General features: G+C 37.9%; 1 protein-coding gene across 2 annotated transcripts in view; it reads right to left on the bottom strand.

Moving 5' to 3' along the window:
• Window positions 1-5,920: 5,920 nt before the first annotated feature.
• The window catches only part of SHLD2 (shieldin complex subunit 2), a 77,833-nt gene continuing 61,140 nt past the window's right edge, over window positions 5,921-22,613 (bottom strand). For both annotated transcript variants that reach the window (XM_072971174.1, XM_031682341.2), the window contains 6 exons: window positions 21,377-21,571; window positions 21,074-21,208; window positions 15,370-15,576; window positions 11,683-11,911; window positions 9,522-9,637; window positions 5,921-6,307 (listed from right to left, as the gene is read on the bottom strand). In XM_072971174.1, coding sequence (XP_072827275.1) covers window positions 6,108-6,307; window positions 9,522-9,637; window positions 11,683-11,911; window positions 15,370-15,576; window positions 21,074-21,208; window positions 21,377-21,563 — 1,074 coding nt within the window. In that variant the 5' untranslated portion in view covers window positions 21,564-21,571 and the 3' untranslated portion in view covers window positions 5,921-6,107. The remainder of the gene's footprint in view (window positions 6,308-9,521; window positions 9,638-11,682; window positions 11,912-15,369; window positions 15,577-21,073; window positions 21,209-21,376; window positions 21,572-22,613) is intronic.

Genomic DNA, 22,613 nt, shown 5'->3' with positions numbered 1-22,613 from the left:
ATCCTGAGACCATAGGTGCCAACCATCTCCATATCTCAAAGGAAGGTTCATGCCTTTCCAGGGCCACTTGGAAAAGTTGGTAAGTATCCCCTTTGCATGGACTTGTATGTTTGACAGTTAAAAAATCTCAGTGGCAAGAGACTGGCAGGCTCTCTGCTCTGATGGGGAGGAGGGAGATGCTGTATTGGGTTGGCCACTGTCTACAGACTACCATTGAAAACTACTATTAGCTAGCCTTTCTTACTGACAACAAATTATTAATAAAATACTTCAGCTTTTTTAAAAAGTATATTTTAAATAATTAAATATTTAAAAATATATTTTAGTCTTTTTTTTTTTGATGGTGGATTGAACCCAGCACCTTGTGCTTGCTAAGCATGAGCTGTATCCTTCCCCCCAATTCCACGTATATTTTACACCTAACAAGACATGACTAATTTCACTGTGTTCAAATACTCATTTATATTCACCACGTGTTTAATCGTTCTCTTGCTTTTTATTATTTTCCTGCATTTCTGGGATTCTACCTGAGATCATTTTCCTTCTATCCAAAGGACTGTCTTTAGTATTTTTCTAGGGCAGATTTGCTGGCAGCAAGTTCTCTCAGTTTTTGAGAAATGTCTATTTCAAATTCATTTTTAAAGGATATTTTTGTGGATATAGAATTCCAGGCTGACATTTCCTTTTCTCTTAGTAGTTTGAAAATGTTATTCGAGTTTCAGAGTTACTTTTGTGTGTCTCCCTTTTATCTGACATCTTAGCTCCTCCAGTCCCAGCTGCCTTGGCAACTCCAAACTCCAATGTCTTGTTCCTGCAGCTCCAGAGACTCTACTGCCTTTTCCAACTCTTAGCCATGGCTCTCTGTCCAAACACTCAGCCTCTTCACTAGAATCAGCCAGTTTCCTGAAGGGAAAAGTGTTTTACAGAATGTCAGCCCAACTCCTTGCATTTTCCTTCTTCTGAGATCACAGCCCACCAGATGCTAGTCAACTGGGCAGCTCTTCAGCAAAGAGGTTTTCTGTATTTTATTCAGGTTTTCTAGTTGCTCTCAGTGTGAACATAGTTCTGTCTCAAGCAGAAAAACAATTATTTTCTCAGAATTCTCCTCCCAGAAAAAGAATTCTTGGGCAAAGAGTGATTTTATACAGTGAATTTGATGACACAAGTTACATAGCCTTCTTGGGAGACTGATAAAGCTAAAAGGAGAAAAAGTTGCTTGTATCAGTTAGCTACTTTTGTAATAGTGGTGCATAACAAACAATCTCAACATCTCAGTGTTGTACTAAAATTCACATTTATTTCTCACACATCTGTGGGTCAGTTGAGTATGGGCTGATCTAGGTTACGCAACTCATTTCAAGCTGTGAGCCCGGTCAGGCTCAGGTCCTCCCCCAGGTCTGCTCCAACTTTGTTCATTCTGAGCACCCACTGAACAGGTGGCAGCTACCCAGGGAAAGCTCTGTTCATGGGAAAGGCAGAAGAAGGGCAAACACATTTCTACCCTCTGCTTGTGTTGTGTCTCCAATATCCCACTGGCTGAAGTAAGTGGTGTGGCCAAGTTCAAAATCATGGGGCAGGGTGGTAAACTACACCTTTTTTGTGAGAGGCACTATAGAGCACCATGGCAATGGACACAGCTACAAGGAGGGGTTAAGGATTGGGGTGATAATTCACTATACTGTATTGAAGTGTCCTAGAAATGGGGGACTCCAAGGCCTGTGCTTGGCCTTCTCAGGCAAGTGCAGTCCCTAAGGAGAAGACCTCACTGCCACATAACTGCTGCCAGGTCTCGAAGCCAGTGCTGCCTGTTAGGTATCCCATAGTGATGACTGGCTGGGATTTGCACAAATTCTTTGCTCAAATTACTGCAAGAGACTTGAGCATCCTGCTGTCATATAAGTGAGAGTCAAAGGAAGAAACAAATTTTTTAACCTTCTTTCTGCTTTCTAGTCTCACCCAAGGGCCTCACATTTGGCAAACTCAACCTGGAACCCTGTCTGTAAGAGTGTCTGGAAAACATAATTTCTAGACTTCCATTTCCAGAAAATGTAATATAAAGACCCTTACAGGGGAAGGGGATGGTGCTGTGTGCCAACCTGCTCTCTGGGGCAAATGTGAGTCACAGGAACCTGCAGAAACAGGAGGCTCTTGAAAAACCCATGTGAGTACTCCAGCTCATAACTGGTCACGTGGGACCTCTCCTGCCCCTTAGGTGGCCTCCTTCCTGTACCCCGTTTCTGCCCCTGTGCAGATGCTCAGGAATCCCTGTTAGCAAGGTGGAGAAGGAGGAGTGGAAGCACGAGGTGGAAAAACAGGAAAACAGGGCTCTGTGCCCATTTCCTGCTGCTGTCTGCTTTCGGCAGGAGCCCAGGTGAGGGCAGGAGGGAAAGGGAAGTGTAAACTTTAAATGAAGTTGGAGGTTTGGACCACTACATGAGATTGGACATTTCAAGTGCTGAACACTTGGTCTGGTTTTGCAACTAGAAGTTACAGGAAAAATGTGTTGTTGCACAAGAGTGATCAAAAAGTCATGGGACTTGCCCTAGATTTTATCCAAAGGACAGGGTCCTTTGGATAAAACCTTCCAAGCAGGTTTGAATGGGTCACTGGGAAAAAAAAAAAAAAGATGAAGTAGTTTGCTGATTACATTCCATGAGCCTGGCTCTTTCCACATAATGGATGTATTTCTTAATTGAATTTAGTGTGCCCTCATGAAGACAGATTGGACTATCTGCCTAATACGGTTTTTCCCCTAATTTTAAAGTATGGAATTATTTGCTCAAATCACCCTTTTACTTCCCCACTCTTAGCAATGAGGAAAGTGCGCATCGCCACTTCTCAGGCCCCAGAACTAGGAAGTGGTGAAGCTGGAATTTGGATCAGATTCCGGATGTCTAAAAATGGAATCGTTATTACACATTGCCAGAGAGACCACGAAAAAGAGAGAACGTGCGGTGCTGTCGCAGTCCCACAGCCTGGGGTCCGTTAAAGGACCTAAGTGCCTAGAGCCGCTTCTGTTTGTGCATCTTTAGTTGCTAGTGAGCATGTGCTTTTCTCGGTCTCTCGTACCTGTCTTTCTCCCTTCTTCCCTCTCAGTCCTTCTGTCTGTGTAAATTATCTGTTCACCTCCACTGATGAAGTAAAATCCAGCAAGTGACCAGATTTGACTCCTATCTGCCCTTTGTTTTGGATGATATGCTTTTTTTCGGTTTGCTGATTGACAAATCTGATGAGACAAACTTGCAGGGAGTGGATGATGGTGGGATGGTGTCGTCCCGGTACAGACTGGATGGGGGCCTGGAGCTGGTGGTCTGCTCATCAGGAGGGCCAGGGGAACATGACTGACTGGCCACACCAGGGATGCTGGCTGGTAGAGGGCCAGCGCGTTCAGGAAATGTGGCCGGAACAGAGCGCCACCTGGTGTCCCCGCACCCATGTCCGGACTGACGTGCTACTGGAACTGGCAAGAAAAGCTCCGGCCTCCCTCGTGTGTCTCTAGTGCCCTCTACTGTTCAGCATCGTACTCACTGTGAAGGAGGGACACGTGAGGGAATCCGTCTGTCTGCAGAACACATATTGAAGAATGAATTTGGACTTAGGAAGAAATTGGTAACTGGTAAACCAGCCTTCCCAGAATCTTCCCATGCGGGCTCCCAAACACTACCTCTCCCTCACCACCAAAATATCCACTAACCTGATTTTTATGGCAATCACTTCCTTGCTTTTCCTACCTCACTATGCAGCCTTAAACCCTCTAGGCTTTTTTATTTTGTTTTCTTTTAAGTTTATGTAGAGAATCAGAAAGCAAGCATTCAAAAGCAAATGGGACCTAATTAAACTTTTAAGCTTTTGTACAGCAAAGGAAACCATAAACAGAACAAAAAGACAACCTATGAAATGGGAGAAAATATTTGCAAATGATGCGACTCACAAGGGCTTAACTTCCAGAATACATAAACGGCTCATACAACTTAATAACAACAACTAAACAACCCAATCCAAAAATGGGCAGAGGACCTAAACAAGCAATTCTTCAATGAAGACATACAAATGGCCAATAGGCACATGAAAAATGCTCAATATCACTAATTATCAGACAATAGCAAATCAGAACTACAAAGAGGTATCACCTCATACTAGTCAGAATGGCCATCATTTAAAAGTCCACAAATAATAAATACTGGAGAGGGTGTGGAGAAAAGAGAACCTTCCCACACTGTTGGTGGGAATGTAGTTTGGTGCAGCCATTATGGAAAACAGTATGGAGGTTCCTCAAAAAACTAAAAATAGACTTACCATATAATCCAGCAATCCCAATCCTGGCATATATCCAGAGGAAACCTTAATTCAAAAAGATACATGCACCCCAATGTTCACAGCAGCACTATTTACTACAGCCAAGACATGGAAACAGCCTAAATGTCCATTGGCAGATGACTGGATAAAGAAGATGTGGTATATTTATACAATGGAATGCCACTTAGCCATAAAAAGAATGAAATAATGCCATTTGCAGCAACATGGATGGACCTGGAGATCATCATTCTAAGTGAAGTTGAGCCAGAAAGAGAAAGCAAAATATCATATGACATCACTTACATGTGGAATCTAAAAAATGGACACAAATGAACTTATTTACAAAATAGAAACACTTACAGACATAGAAAACAAACTTACGGTTACCAGGGGGGAAAGGGAGCGGGAAAGGATAAACTGGGAGTTCGAGATCTGCAGATATTAACTGCTATATATAAAACAGATAAACAACAAGTTGCTACTGTATAGCACAGGGAACTATATTCAATATCTTGTCATAACCTACAACGAAAAAGAATATGAAAATGAATATATGTACATACATGTATGACTGAAACATTATGCTGTACCCCAGAAACTGACACATTAGTCATATTCCAGTACCTCTAGATACACACTTGAGCCAACTTTCTGCTCCCCTTATCAGGTGCTAGATAAAACCTTGGCAATCATTTGACCTAATCCCCTTACCCTCCCCATGAATTAACTTACTTACTTATAAAGCACTGGTTGGTTAAAGCACTGGTTGGTTCCTACCCTTTTTCTTTTTCTTTCTTTCTTTTCTTTTTTTTTTTTTCGCTCCTGTCAAAGATCCCTCTGGGGTTTTGTTACAAGCTACAGACCCTTCTCCATAGAAAAAGGTTCTTCTACAACCTTTTCTGCATATTGTTTTGATGAGAATCACAAAACTCCTGAGGTTCATTTTTAGGGAAACCAGGTTTAAAAAAAAAAAAGAAGCTTCAATTAGAGAAAACAATTTCAATGACCCAAAAGAATTTTGTTAAAAATACACCTAGTAAATATTATGAATTTTGTCATGTTCAAGCAATATTACCGATCTGTTAACGCTCGGCATACTCCAAACTTCCAAGTTAAGTATTGCCCCGTTTCCTCCCTGGTGACTACCATCTTCTGGGAGCTGCTGCGACAGTCATAATGAGAGACTAACTGCTAAGTGGTTGCTGGAAAAGTAAATTCAGTGAGGCACGCAACTCCTAGAAATCAACTAACAGTATGACTCTCTGCCTCCCCTGACGACGAGCTGAAACACAATCACGTTTCCTTCATTTTCAGCGCTTCTTTATGGAAAGACGTACTCATCTGGAACTTGCCTAAACGTAGGCTTATGTGAACTATGGCCATATAAAGTTGTGATTAAGGAAATCCTTTTGAGTCTGTAGTTTATTAAAGTTGGAATAAGGAGAGCATTTTGAGTTTGTGAGCAGAGCAGAAAAGCAATTCCTGAGTAAACGCTCAGCTCTGCGTCGCAGTGCTTCGGAATGGAGGTACTGAACAGAGTGATTCTTCAATTCCCAATGAAATTTAACGTGTTGCCTTTATTGCTCGATCATTTCTCTAGAAGAGAGAAAGGGAAAGCCCCAAAACCAAACAAACAAAAAAACCTCACAATTTTCTTAGGGGGGGGGATTTTTTAATTAATATATTTAACACAATTCTCTTTATAAAATATACTTATTTTAAAACCCTGAGGGAAAGCCCTGTCATTCATTTGGAAAGACAGATCATCTCAGTACTCTTCCTTCAAGTGCCTGCTGTTCCCTCATCTGGGCTCAGAGGAGAGCCGGGGATGCGGGCTTCACGTCGTCAGGATAAAGATCCAGGAGGGAGAAGTCCTGTTGCAGTGGGTAGCTGTTTTCATCTAAGACAAAGAGGCTCTGCATCTTCAGGACCCAAGGTGCCCCGCTGCCTGCCAACAAGGAATGGAGCAGGTCCGCTGCGACCATGCGGTAGGTCACCTCTGAGGGCGGGGCTGAGGAAGAAGGAAACAAGCACAGCTCTTAGCAGCCCTTCCAGGACGAAAAGGCTCACACTTAACGGTGGGTCGTTGCCCTTGGTTTCTCAAGTCCCTAAGCCACTGTGAATGTCTCTTTCTATGCCTGCTCTTTCTAGTCACAGGTTACTCTGGAATGCTGGCACACAATTCCCGCTGATCTGGAGAGAAGGCACAGATAATGCACCGCTCAGACTGACGGCACTTCCTATGATGGCACAGCTGTTGGCTTCTTCAAATGATAGAAGGAAGAACTGCAATTTATATTTTCCTAAATTAAGCCTGAAACAAAACGAGTGTGTCCACTTCAGAAAAGTACTTATATTTATCCAGTCTATAGCTCTTATCATAGTTATATATACATTATATTTATTGTTCATATAATAGAACCCTGAATCTGTTACTTAATGAATGTCAAATCTTGATTATATAAAAATACTGAAATGATAGATAGATATGTCATTATATTCTGCATTTGTCCTATTGAAACCGAGTAGGACCCTGTGGGGATCTCCTGGGCACAAAAGCCTTTCTGTGTCTGTTTCTTATTCGCGGGATAAGGGCTTCAGCCTCCTGGACCTCCCAGAGTTCCAAAGGGCAGATTCAAACGGTTGCTAATCAGAGAAGTAAGGGAACACGGAAACAAAGGAGGTGGGATCAGGAAACTATAGTGCAGCTATTAAAGCAGGATTCTGGTTCCTCCTCAGGGGATACACATAACCATATCTATGAGTTCTTCTGCAGGAAACTAAGGCCCCCACCCAGGTGCAGGATGGCAACTTCGGGCTGAGCACAACATTCCTGGGACACTGCCCAGTTTCCTCACCACCAACCAATCAGAAGACAGTCACACATCCTGCAGCCCTCACTCCAAATTTTGCCTATAAGAGTTCCTCCTCAAAAACCACTGGGGAGTTCAGGATTTTTGATCATGAGCCACCCATTCTCCTTACTGGGTCCCACAGTAAGCCTTTCTCTGCTCCAAACTCCAGTGTTTCAGTTTGTGTGGTCCCACTGTGCGTCTGGCACAGCACTGTGTTCAGTAAAACTATACTCTCCCTCTCATTGTTTTAGGACATCTAATCAAGTCATTTAGCAGGATGCCCAATACTAGACTGACAGTGCACTATTATCAACTGTGTTCATACTATACCAGTTCCCTGACCAACACCATCAGCCTTCCTTGGACTGGGTCTACAGACTCTGGGAGGGCCAATGACATGTCGGTGGAGGGGTAAGGATTCCCCACAAAACTTAAAATGTTTGTATTTTTCACTTTCATAAGCTGAAAAAAAATCAAGGTTAGTGATAATCTGAATGATCTGATGAACACTATAATTGGGACCCACAATTTCACTTATGGTTACAATTTAATTAACACCAAGAAGTATGACTTGAATTCTCTTGGGAATGGGCAAAACACAGATGTATACTTGACTGGAGAATGATGAGTCTCTGAGAAATCAAGAATGACATTATACAAAAAATGAAAAGGCCGAAAATACGAGAAAGAATACCAAGAAAAGCAATGAAAACAGCAGAAAGAATGAAAATTAACAAAGTGAATAAAAAAGAACAGAGAGGCTTCTAATTAGGACGTAGAAAACTGGGAAGAGAGTGGCTCTTACCCTAACAATGATTAGAAAAAGCTGAAAAAGCTACAAAATCACAATCTTCTTGAACCTACAAGTGAGCCAAGGCTGTGCAGCTGCCAAGACCACAGTGAAAGGAGATACAGAACAGGAGCACGGGTTTTCGGGCAGGTCGAGCTCAGAAAGAAGGCAGTCCATCAAACAAGCAAGAATGAAGAATGTGCTTGAAGTTTGGATGAGTTTCTAAAAGCCGAGCATGGCCCAGCGCCGTGTGCGGCCTTGCTGGCTCCTCTTACCCCACCAGGTGCTCGCAAGGCTGGACACAGGACAGGACATAAGAGAAAGCGTCCAGAGAAGGGGAGAAGCTGCCCCAAGGAAAAGCACAAACCACCACTCAGCACGACCACCTTAAGGAACAAAAGCCTTCATCTTGCCCCGGCTATAGGTGAAGAGGAGAGAGGAGGAAAGACAAAAGGAACATCCCTGAGGAAGGGGCAGGACCACACAAGCCCCACCAAAGGCACAAGGCAGAGCTTGCTGCCATGGCTGGAGGGGCAGGGTCGCTGAGAAAGCACCCCATCCGAGACCCAGAGACCCAGGGCCTGCGTAAGACCAAGGCTGGACCAGAGTCAAAGAGAATCACTCCTGCCCCTCCCTGCAGGCTAAGATGCACCGAATATCAACCAACAGAGCCTGAACAGTCTCGAGATGTAAAAGAACACAAAGAGAAACTGTCTCTGAGGCCCAGGTGCAGAGTGAAGGGATAAAGCGGATGGTGGGACAGGATTATTGGGGAAAAATCTCTGGAAAACCACTCCCCACCATGAGCACAAGATAATGTTGGATAATCTGAAGTCAGTGGTGACCTAAAGGTAATCATGGCAATAAAAAACCTCAAAGCCAACTTGGTCTGACAAGATTAACTCTGCCTGCCACCCTCCACCCACCCCCACCCCTAGTAAAGGTCTAGGAAAACAGGAGTGCCCGTTTCCAGGGACAAATACTCTTTACCTCAGTTTGTATTACTCTATGTGCAATGTTCAGCATTCAAGCAAAAACTAAAGCAAGAAAAAAAAATCCATTATTACGAGACAGAGCAAATCAACTGAACCAGATTAACTCTTCTGCTTAGAGAGTCTAAGACTAATGTGGAAAGGATGGCGTTTGATCATCTGACAAATGCGTTACCCTCACTTCCTGGTCAGTCACTGACCACACCTCCCAACAGAGCTGAAGATCCTGTGAATCCACTCTACCAACACTGGACAATCTTCATACATGGACAGGTGTCCCACATTCGTTTACTTAACTATTCTAAAACTAAGGTCCTAGTGTTTTTGCTTACTGATTGGGAATTTAGAGTAAGAAGGGGATCAGGCACTTACTTCCCTCTCGTCATGCGCTGAGACAGGTGTAGAGCAAGTCCTGCCTTCCGACTGACTTAGTCTTGTGTTTCACTCAAGCTAAATTCTGCTTTTGCACTGACAGAAAAATGCTTAATTAGCAGCATAGTGTTCCTTCTGTTCCAATATACTGTCTATACTCCTGAAATAAGTGGTTTTACGAAGAACCAACCTCTCGAGGGCACGCTGGTATCTTACCTATAACTCTGTTGAGCCAGTCAGGAGAAATGTTGAGAAGAATCTTCTCCACCAGCTTTGATCCTACGTGGACGCAAACCTTATATATTCCATCAACTATGGTCATTAAAGCTGGCCTACAAAAGAGTAAACAGCACATGTCCTTCAAAAAGATCTCCAATTAAAGGAATGTTTAAATGCAGTATAATTTCAAACATCACTGGGTTTTTAATGCAGGGCTAATTTTAATGACTAAAACAACTTGAGGATGTTCTGAAACATCCTAGAAATAGAAGGGCTTTTTAAAAAAGAGTTTCAAGTGATACATTAATAAATGTTATTTATTCCATACTCATTTTAAATTTTCAGATACTAATATAAGAAAACATTGGTTTACACTGCTGTGTAAGTTATTTTTGGAAAGCAAATAAAAATGATAATCACATATTTCATAGTCACAACTTCAAGCTATTTTTTCCCACAGGAGTCTTTCTTACCAAAAACAAGCCGTTTTGCATTAGTTGATTTGGAATATTAAAACTGTACTGTACATTATAATTTGATATCAAAATTCTTCTGTGCTTTTAAATTTTATTTTCTCTAATTGTAACAAGCAAAGCACACTTTCATATTAACTTGATATCTCCAGTAAATTTTCCTTCTGAGGTGTATACAGATTATGAAGTTTGCACCAATAAATTGTCATTTTCATTTATAACTCAATCTTCTGTGATTTTGGTTACCCTATCTAAATAAAATGACAAAATTGAATGTTTAAAAAAGAACTGTTTTGCGTGCCAATAAATAGGGAACTAGATAACTAATTTCAGTCCATCATGCAATGGAATACTATGTGGCTGTTAAAATAAATGAAGAAGACTTACAAGTGCTATTAGGGAAGGAATGCCATGATATACTGTAAGGGGCAAATAACATGAACAGAACTATATGAATAATATTATTCTATCTATATACTTTTAAAAGAAACTCCTTTAAAAATAAATTAATTATTAAAAATAAATTGAGAACAGAATTTGGGAAGACTCACGAATGCAGGGGAATTTAGCGTAACAGCTAAAACATGACTACTGATTTTCCCTCCAAAAACCTACTTCCCCTTTATCCACCTGATGATCCTATGTCCTTTCCTCTTCTCTTTCCCTGGGCTCTCCTTCTTCCTCTATCCTCTATTTCAACAAATACATCCTCAATATGTATATGCACCATGCAATGAGCAAAACACTGAGTGCGCACTAGTGAATAAGACAGATCTTGTTCCTTTACTCAAGGAATTTAAGAGTTTAGTGGGATAGAAAGTAAGTTATTCAATGATGGTACCAAGGTGATTCAATGGGGATAGAATAGTCTTTTCAACCAGTTGTGCTGGGACAACTGAATATCCACATGCAGAAGAATGAAGTCGGACCCCTTCCTTACACCATACACAAAAATTAACTCAAGATAGATGATGGACCTATATGTTAGAGCTAAAGCTATAAAATTCTTAGAAGAAAATATTGGAATAAATCTGCATGATCTTAGCTTAGGAACGATACCTCTTTTAGATATGGTGCCAAAAGTACAAGCAACAAAAAGAAAAACAGATAACAGAAAGTGTTGACAAGGATGTGGAGAAACTGCAAGTCTCACATGTTGCTGGTGAGAATGTAAAATTGTGCAGCAGCTTTGGAAACCAGTTTGGCAGTTCCTCCAAAGGTTAAACATACAGTACCACACAACCTAGCAATTTTACCCCTGAGTGTACACCCAAGGGAAATGAGAACACATGTCCACACAAAAATGTGTACGTGAATGTTCAGAGCAGTATTATTTGTAATAGCCAAAAAGTGGGAACAATCCATATGCCCATCAATTAATGAATGGATAAATAAAATGTGCCACGTCCATACTATGGAAACCAAGGAAAAGTTTTCTTCAGTATAGCTGCTTAAAGGCAATAAAATCTCCCAATTACTGTTTTTTAAAAATTCCTGTTATGATAACTGGAAAAATTTTGCTTTCGTAAGTAGGTATTTATCACTCAGGAGGAAAAATTTATTCTCTTAGGTTAGCTTTAGTTAGTTCTCATTAGAAAAAGAACTGATATATGTAATTCTTTGGTCATTTCTAGTCCTATAATAATGAGTGTTTTCCATCCAACAGCCTGGGTTAGTTGCCTTACCTATAGTATATTTTCCTCACAGTAAATGGCAAGCAGCTGAAACACTGTCTGTAGATCTTGTTCTCATCTGTTTCTAGTTCCAATCCACATTTTGCACAGCCAGTGTAAAGAATATTGGGAAGAGAAGAATAAATACTCTCCAGAGAACTGTGAGCATTTAGAATTATCTTCTGAGAGGCTGTAATAGGAAACACGAGCTCTAAAATCTGGGCTTTGATTAGAATCACTCCTATAAAAGACAAACAAAAAGAAAGACAATAAATTAGGAGGCCAAAACTGTAACTGTAACTTACAAACATGGTTAACTATACAGTTGATTCACAGTTACTTAGAGGAAAGTATACACTTGACGCCTAGTTCTTGGTCTTGTCTCCACTCCTTTCCTGGACAGTCTTACTCACTTATGGCTTCAGTATCTACCCTAGACTGTATAGCTTTCTCGACTGAAATAAATGCGCAGCCTAGAAGTCGAGAGTAATGTTTTATTTGGTGGACATTTCTGAGGACTCGAACCCCTTGGAGCCCGGCATGACAGCCTCTCAGATGGCTCTGAGGGACTGCTCCGAAGAGGAAGGGAGGAGCTAGGATATATAGGAGTTTTACAACAAAGACCAGGTAGTTGGAACATTAAAAGATTATTTGTTAACTAAAGAAAACCAGGCATCTCAAGTTAAAGAATTTAGCGCTTTTCTATGTATGGGAGGAAGCAAACATTTGGGCTCATTGAACTCATTCCCTTGATAAGCACCTAGCTATCTAGGGCCAGTATCCTGTCCTTTCTTATTCTGAGTCCCCTCAGAGTGCACCACTGTGAGTGGCTGCAGAGGCTGGGCTGCAGGCTTGTCTTCACTCGGGGGTGGCAGCAGCCGCTGATGACTTGATGGCTTCAGCATTCTTTGTTTACTGATATGGTTTGCAGTATTTTTCATTCACAAAACTTATTATAAAGCTACAGTAATCAATAGTGTGGTATTGGTGGAAAGAGAAACAAATAGATGGATAAAACAGAAAGAGAAAGCCCAGAAACAGACCACACGTGTGGACAAATAATTTTGACAAAGGTGCAAAGGCAATTCACTGGAAAAATAATAATCTTTTCAAAAACTGATGGTTGAACAACTGGATATTCATACACTAAAAGAAAAACAACTTTGAGCCATACCTCACACTATATACAAAAATTAACTCAAAAAAGATCATAAGCCCAAATTTAAAATCTAAAACTCCAAAACTTTCAGAATAATAGAGGAGATAAATTTTTGTGACACTGGGTTACGCAAAGATCTCCTAGAAAAGATGCCAAAAGTACAATTCATATAAGAACAAATGGATAAACTGGACTTCATTAACATTTAAAACTTGTGCCCTTCAAAAGACCTGGTTAAAAGAATGAAAAGACAAATAACAGACTAGGGCAAAGACAAGAGAAAGAGAAGCAATGTATTTGCAAAGAGTGTATTACCCAGAATATAAAAAACTCTCAAAAGTCAGTAGAATAATCTACCCAAATTTTTTTTAGGTAAGCGAAAGACTTCAACTGACACTTCATCAAAGAAGATACATGGATGGCAATTAAGTACATAAAAAATGTTCAACACCATCAGCCAATAAGGAAATGCAAGTGAAAACCGCAATGACCTATCACTAAACACTTTTCTAACGGACGAAACTAAAAAGAATGTCCATATCAAGTGTTGAGGCGGGTGTGGAAAAAAACAGAACTCTCATACACTGCTGGTGGAAATGCAAAACGGTACAACTGCTTTGGAAAACGGTTTGGCAGTTTCTTTAGAAGTTAAACATATGCCTACCATATAATCCAGCTTTTGACTCAATTCCTAGGTACTTACTGACGAGAAAAGAAAGACTATGTCCATATAATGCCTTGTACTTGAATGTTTATTCATTCAAAGTTTGAAGCTTTATTTATAATAGCCAAGAACTGGAAACAACACAGATGTCCATCCACAGTTGAACAGGTAAACAAATCGTGGTGTATTCATGTAAGAGACTAGAAAGGAATGAACTACTGATATGCATAACCATGTAGATACATCTCAAAGAATCTGTTAAGTTCAAGGATGCCAAACAAAACAGTGTACATGCTGCATGATTCCATGTATGTAAAATCACAGGAAATTCAAGCTAATGTCTAGTGAGAGAAAGCAGACTGATTACTTGAAAGGATTCCCAGGGCAGGGATGAGGGGAAGGAAGAGATTACAAAGGGGCAGGTGACAGTTTCATGACTGTGATGGTTTCACGGGTTTCATGTAAAACCTCACCAGTGTGAATGTGCACACTTAAAAAATAAGGGTGGTTTCCCGTATGAAAATTATACTCCAAAAACCTTGTTAAAATTTTTTAAAAATCTGACACTCTGAGCCACACTTGAAAAGCACTAACTCTGAAATATCCTATTAACTGCATATTCCACAACTCTTCCATTTCTGTGAATAAACCAAAAGGGGGCATAGCATGCTAGTGAAAAAGCCCAGAAATACAGCTGAGAATCTTACCATGAATCTCTTAGGAGCTTCAACCTATTTTGGGACCAGATTTTTTTCATTAGAAAAACTAAAAATAATCTTATTTCATTTAAACCACATCTAGCACTTAGTAAAATCTAAAACCATCTATAAGAGTTCAGAAAATTATTTATGAAAATGAGTGAATACAGCTAAAATTCAGTGTCAAGATCCAAAGTTCCTGAGTTATTCTTAATAATTCAACCTACATAAGCACCAAGAATAATTATCTTATACAAATTCAGAAGAAAATTTTTGGGCAAATCTTCTTCATTAAAAAATTTAAATTACGTAACAATAAACCTACAGATACATCTCATTTTTTTTCAACCCTTATTTGCCCTCTAAATACATTTGCTATAAAAGCCACTGGAAAATTTTATCAGTTTCCAAAACTGCTAATCACTGACATTTACTAATTACTGGGATTCAGCAACCTTAAATGTATCTTTAAATGCTGTGTAGTTTGTTATACCCTCAACCAGGAGTTAGCATCTTTTTTTATCATCATCTCTGTAGTTAGGAAGCCAATGTGATTTAGTGAAAAGTATTTCCCACTAAAATGGTAGCAATTTGTCTAGTTATTTTCACTATTTCACTCTCTCTTCATTCCTAAAACATACCCCCTTTACTTCTTCACTCAAAATAAATTACTTTAATTACATTTAGTTCATGGAAATTGTGTGAGTGTGTTTACAAAACTCATCATCGAAAGCATTCTTCTATGTACTAAGCTTCTGAAAATGAAATTTATAAACACACACACACATCTGAGTTCAGGAAGTATATTACATTATACTAAGCAGTGAGTAAATTCCACAAACTCTCCATCAGTGTTAAATTTTAACAATCGTGTATAGATGATAGCTTAGTATATCTCAATAGTGACTCTGGTTAGGGTCATTTTTCTATTCCTGGTTTATTACATGATAAGCTGTTTGTAACTATATGCAAAAAATATTCTTAAGTAATCCCTAATAATTACAAATTAACCTCAAAGGATTGAGGCAAAAAGCTAGGAAGATGCCAAGATCTGCTTCAGCTATTTACAAGGATCTACATTTCACTTTTATATTCAATTATACATTTTTTTTCCCACAAATGGTAGCTTCTTTGCTTATATTAAAACTAGCAGTATCTTATGTTTATAAAGATCTCACCTGAATGCTTATCTTCTAGGTGTGTTGCTAAATCTGACATCTTCACAAAGGAGGGTGTGCTTCTTTGGAACTTTGCTTTAAATGTAATGGCCCTTACATCATCATCAAACAGGCACTCACAGGATGACCAAGCTGTTGTATGCAACTCTAGGTTTTCTAGGATGCAATTGCGCTGAACAAAAAGATACTTAAATTCCCAAAGATAATCTTAAACAAACAAACAAAAACAGAAAGTTACCAAAAGGGAAATAATCTAGGCTCATAATCACATTAAATAGATTGACCTGATTAAATCAATTAAATACGTCTTTTATCACATTAAGGAATTTGGGTATAAAGAGGCAAAATATGAATGTTGTATTGAGGCAATAAGGAGATAATTTTAAACAAAATTTTTCCAAAGATTACCTACCTTCCTTAATAGTCAAAATTTATCATAACCAACTGCTTTTCAGAGTAGCAAATTCATATTTTGATATCTACAGGAAAGATTTTTTTAAAACAATGACATAGAAATAAACACATCTGCCATAAGCAATATTTCCCACTGATTTTTCAACACCTTGGTTTCCTTATTTAGCTAATTTTTTCAGAACAACAACAACAAAAAAGCATTTAGATTCAGTTGCTCCTATTTCTACTATTCTCTCAGTAACAATTCTAAGTCTTAAAACCACAGCAGCACAGCCTTTCTTGCCAAATAATCAGATTATATATTAATAAATGCAACTTTTAAAACTACGTTAAAACAAAAACAGGTGTCTTAGCACTAAGTTTTCTAATGACAGCTATCTTTTTAGTATCGCACTTACTTCAGCCTATAAACCTAATTCACACAACCCACCCACTTCCTCAGTTTCTTTCACTGGACAGTTTTTTTTCTGTGGAGAATCTTTAAATAAGTCAGTAAATCCGTATACACAGAGCATCATTAGAAAGGACTAAGGCATATATATTTCAAGTTGTTGCTTAAAACCAATCACTATTTTTAAAATAGTTTTTTTTGTCTTATTACAAAATACATGCTTAGAAATCACAGATAAGCTAAGCAAAGAAATAAATGGCAGCCTTCATCAACACCCCAAAATAAACAGTTAGTATTCTAGTGGCCATCCAGTTGTTCTCAGTTTGTTTGACTTTTACTTAAGATGTCAAATATATGTTCACATGTCACTAAGTATTATTCTACGTTCTTTTAAAATATTGTGTAATATGCCATTGCACAGACACATCAGAACCTTAAAAATTATTATGTCAATCGTCTATTTTGGGGCATGCTGGTCGTTTCTTATTTTTCACTATTATAAACAGTACAGGGGTAAAACATTTTTAACTGCATCTTTATGCGTAGCCATGATAAATTCCTATTAAGTGTAATTATTAGGCCAAAGGTATTCCAAATTCTAAGGCTTTTCATAGCGTTGTCAACTGCCCTCAAGAAAGGTTTTTCTCCTGAAACTAATATATTGTAAGTCAATTATACTTTAATTAGAAGAAAAGAAAAAGGTTTGCCAATTCACATCAATACTTTATGAGAGAGGCTATTTTCCCATATCTTCTCTATCAATTTCTTAGGAGAATAATCATCCATCATTATTATTTTATTTGTCTGTGTTCAATTACTAGTAAGAGTAACTTTTTTTCATATTTTACTGGCCACTTTAATTTCTCCTTTATGGACTTGCCTGTTCATGTCTATTGTCCATTTATCATTACAATTATTTGTCTTCTGCTTATTGCATTATTTTCTGACAAAATGCAAATTTTTTCTGGCTTTTGACTTGTGTTTTAATTTTGTATACAGTAACTTTTATATACGTAGTTTTTCCTGCTGCATTTTATTTAACTTACTAATCTCTGGAGACCAAGTAAGTTTCCTTATATTTTCTTCTAGTACTTACTGTCCCTTTTTTTTTTTTAATATTTGAATTTCTAATTCATCTGGAATTTATTTTGGTCCAAATATAAACCATGAATTTGATTCTTAATTTTTTCTCAAGTTGTTATTACATATGCCAAATATTATCTATTTTTTAAAAGACATTTTTAATTTTTAATTATAAAATAAAATATACTTTTTATAAAATATTTAGATGGTGAAAGGAAAGTAATATGTGAAATAAGATTGGCCATGTTTTTTGTTGTTGTTATTTTTTGTGGCCATGTTTTAATAAGACGGATAATGGGTCCTTGAGTTCATCATATTATTCTGTCTGTATGTTTGAAGTTTTTCGTACTAAAAGGTTTAAAAAATAAATGCAGATTCTATACATTAAAATTCAAACTAAAGATATAAAGAAAAAATTAAAACCACGTAATATTACTATATAGAGACAGTCACTGCTTGCATTTTAGTACCTGTATTTTTGGATTTTTTAAATGTGTATTTACATACTTATACATTCACTTTTACTAAAATGGGATCTTATTATACATGAAGTTTTATCATCTACTTTTTAAAATTAAAAATAAAAATATCACACACACCTCTCCAGGCTAGTGAACATATACATCTTTGGTAGTGTGGTCCACAAGCCCACAGATGACCCTCTTCACTGCTCCCTCACCCTCCAACATAAGCTCAGGTACTCCAGTTTGCACTTTGTGACCACGTCCTCCAGGCCTCTGCTGATTGAATCAAATTCAGTCTGGGCAAGCAGATTCTCTTTGTTGGGAATTTGGGAATGGAACTGGTCTCTTAAAAGGAAAAGCAAAACAGGAGCTACAGAGTAACAATCTGCTTTCCATAAGGTTGAGAAGCAGAGGAAGTCTATACCGAGTAAATAAAAGCAGATACATGCAGAAGCTGCCTGGGACCTAAAAAGCTTTTCAGCACCTAGTTCCCAGTCCCCATGAAACCCATCAGCACTCTTGCCCTATGTACTCTGAGATACTCCCATAAGCTTCCAATATAACCCATAAATTGTTTAAGTTAACCACAGCAGAGTTATAGTTTTAACTATGAACCCTCAGTGCCCAAGTTTAAATATAATTTCTTAATACATCCAATGGTTTGCAAAACCTTCATGTGCATGCACTTTTAACTCTGATTTTTTTTCTTATTATCTGAAACAAGCAAAGTTATCTCCTCGTCAAACTTGAGTCTCTTACTCCTTACAGATAGCGGTTATTTTGAACAGTTGCCTGAACAGCGTTTCCTTCTTCAGTCGTTTGTAAAGAAGGTATCTGCTAGTGCAGACTGTGCTGTGATGGGGATACAATGGTGAACAAACTAGTCAGGGTGCTTTTTAGTCACAGAATTTACAATCTACCAAAAAATTTAGTTAATTATCAAGCAAGCAAATAAACTGAATAATCCCGATTGTGTTAAGGGGCAGAAACGGAATACAGGGTGATCTGATAGGGAGTGATATGTATACACATGCGGAAGGGCTCTACGAGGGCAGGAAATTGAAGCTGGGAGATGAAGGAGCCATCTGCGTGGAGAGATGGAGGAAAATGCACCCTACGCAGGGGAAACATGTAAACTGATGATCTGGAGGCAGGAGAAAAGACTGGTTTGTTCAAGTAACAGAAAGGAGTTGTATGCAGGTTAGGCTATTAAGTCTGAGGGAGACTGACCAGTACTGAGACAATCTGTGATACATGTCTACATTTCAATCATGAATTAAGGGTGTGAATGGATTTCAAACTAAATGCAGACGTAACTGTGATTCTGCATGAAGTGTAATCACAAAGGTCAGGGTCATCTGTATTACTCTGTGCTTAATTAGCCATGTCCTAAGAGTACTCTATTGCAATCTGTTGTATTTTTTAAATACTGGACTTTATTAAATGAGTTCAGGAGAATATTGCATTGTAATGGCATTTAGTTCTGAATAGCTTATTTTATGTGTACCCAGTTATTCCCAGGAAGTGTAATTTATGTCCCTACTCTACCCTCATTAGGACCTAAGTTGTGACCAATGCTAGCTACATATAAGGCATACCAAATTCCTACCAGCAATGCATATTTCAAAAAAATGTGACTTTGGTATTGATATCTTATTATTCTTATCCAAAACTTCAACTCTGATATCTCCAGTATTCAGTAATGACTTCTTGATGATCATTTCTGATTATATCACCTAGATATGAGTTTGTCATCCTTAGGAACGAGTAAAACCAGTGCCCAGTATAAAGGTTAATACAGAGAATGCCTCAAGAAATACTAAATGAATAGACAGAATGCTAACAATTTCTAAAAGTAGAATCACTTACTTAAATTATCCTTCCAAATTGGTATTTTCCCATTTTAATTTTTTAAATTATTATTTTTTTAATTTGTTTGGGGGGGAAGTAATTAGGTCTATCTATCTATCTATCTTTTTAATGGAGGTACTGAGGATTGAACTCAGGACCTCAAGTATGTTCAGCACACCCTCTTACCACTGAGCTATACCCTCTCCCCGTATTTTCCCATTTTAGAAAGAATGATCTTGAAGTATTAAGGTGGATATTAAAACTTAAAAACAGTGGTTATAAATAAATTTATTGAATGAACGAACAAAGAACAATTATACCTTAATTCCTGGATTCATAAATTTTCAATATTGACCTAAGTATGATAGAATTATCTAGAGATAACTATAATTCCTCTTCTATTAACCAAAAAACTATTAGTTTTAAAAGAATATCGGTATTAAACATGGAGCAATCTGCCTTGCTCCAGCTCCATCGTAAGTGGAATGACACCTTTGACCCACGTTCTGTTCAGCATGCACTAGACTCGTGTTCCTGGTCAATAACGATGGTCTGTCTGCCATTGACACATGTTTGCCAGATTTCTCAACCAAACAAATATTTATCACTGTTTGATCTTAACATAAAAGTCAGAAGTCAGACTTATCTCAAATCCTAGTTATGGGCTATTAATGATTAAGAGAGACAAAGTGATAGATCTTATCTTTAGATAACTATTTTGAAACAGAAGTTTGCGAAGAAACATTAACTCTTTCAGGTAAAAAAGAATGAGTCATACACTTAATCAGTTTCTGAATTAATTTAGCAGAGTAAAATAACTCATAAGCCAGTGATTAAACTATCTCTGATTATACAGTTAAGGGTCTCACAGTGTCAAAAGGAAGATATTGTATTATTTTATTGAAATATCAATTCCATTTAATTCAATGCATCAAAAATTATTAACTTATGCTTTAAAGAAAAAGGTAGTAGTCATGGGTCATCCTTTAAACACGAACATTCTATGGATGGCTAACAGTCCACACTTTTAAAGCAACTGGAATAAAAACCTGGAACACAGTCATTTATGAAATAGTAACACTGTGACTTGAAAGAGTTAATGAAACTCTCCTAACATCTGCCTTATGACCAGAGAGAAGTTTATTTATCAGAGTACTTTGGCTGAATAAAAATCGTAGATACTTCTCCAGAATTAAATTTTTAAAGAACTTTATCCGAAGAAGGTAAGATCTTCACAAAAAAGGTAAAGTAGCATACCAGGGAATAAATGGGAGCTTTTATTTTGCTACCATTAATTATGGAGGACTTTTTAGATCACTGATTTGCTTACAGGAAGTATAAAATTATAACAGGAGAAATCTGCAAAAGAATTTTCAGTCATGATCATTGATCAATTATATTTCAAATGTAGTCTAATCTCCAAAGCCTTTTCATCTTAGGCTCATAAGCATTAATCATTTACCTAACTATAAATAAGTTAAATGCTTTTTGGTGTATTTACCTTTTTTCCTTTGAAGTTGAGGGTACCAGGCTGCTCCAGGACCCCATAATACAAGGACATAATGTTGACCTTGGGCCTGTTCCACTGTTAACATAACTTTCCTTTGCTTCTGTCCTCTATAACTGTATAATGCCTCTGGAAAAGGAAAAGGAATATTTCAGTTGGCATTACTCTACTACATGTGATATCATACTTCAGTGTCTAAAGACAAATATCTAGTGATAACCAAATGGTACACTAAGATGGTCCTGTATCTTAATTTCTTTTATAACCTAAAATTAAGGAGGAGCCCCAAATGTTTACCTGTCAGTATAGTGATATCAACAACTCTCAGAACTGCATGGACTAGTGTGTCTGGCTGAAGCTGCTCCAGTTCTACAAATTCTATCTTGTTCATTTTCTGAGGCTTTCTCTGAGGAAGATCTCTGAGATAGGAATGTTTTGAAGACACATATGCCAGTAAGTCTTGAAGTAAAACATCACTAACCATACGGGAATCTAAGAAAGAAAATAAAAACATAGTACAAAAGATGGAAACATTATATTTTCTTGACAACATAACTTTCTCTTGGAACTGTATTGTATGTTGTAAAGTGTGATTAAATGTAAAACATGATTTCATTTCTATAAAACGTGTAGCTTATTCTTGAATCAGTTTTAGATGCAAAAATAAGCTTGGTATTTTCAACCAATGGAAATGGAATTATTTATATCTCCAAAAAACTTGCCCTGTTCCCTTACTTCTCTATTTTGTTAATAATATCATTTTTCACTAATTAATCAAGACCACTATTTCAATTATTTTTTGACTCCAATACCCTGTTGTATCCGATTGGTTCCCTAATCCCTGGAGTCTGATTTGATCATGTCTTCCCCAACTATCCCAACCACTGCCTAGTCTTCCTCAAGACTTAGAATTTCACATCTGAAGTACTCTATGAGTCGCCTAACTGGCTCTCCCTGAACATGCCTTATTCTTTTCCACTTCTAACCCTCTGTCCTCACCATTTTCACTGGATGCAACACCGTCAACCTCCTCTCTGCCTATCTAAATACTATATAGAATTAAAACCACTATAGACTCCCAGTGATTTCTCCTTGCCCTTAACTTAGCTTTTATCTCTAACTCTCATTTGGCATTTGAGCATGCGCCCGCTACCTCATAATATTTCTCTTGGCTGTTTAGATCGGTTATTTAATTCTTCAGTAGTTGTGTCATACTGACGTTTTTCTCTCCTGTCTCAATTTTTTCCCCATTTTTTATTAAAATACAATTTACATACAATAAAATACACACATTTTAAATGACGGACTGGTGAGTTTCACTGATTAAATTTTAATTTCCCTGAAGGAAAGGGAGGTATGTTTGAATAAATGATTGATCATTGACCAAAAATAAGATCTTAGCAAAAACACAAGGATTTTTCAGAAAGCAGACTTTACTAACCAATTTCAATAGAAAAAAATAAATGATTCTTCTTTTCTTCTCCCAGTATCAGTATTATCCTAATGTATTTCTTGTGCCACACTAAAGCCTCAT

The sequence above is a fragment of the Vicugna pacos genome, chromosome 11 (assembly GCF_048564905.1).
Source record: "Vicugna pacos chromosome 11, VicPac4, whole genome shotgun sequence".
Classification (NCBI taxonomy): Eukaryota; Metazoa; Chordata; class Mammalia; order Artiodactyla; family Camelidae; genus Vicugna; species Vicugna pacos.
Note: the sequence above shows the minus strand (reverse complement) of the source record. Positions and strands in the feature narration are given on the sequence as shown.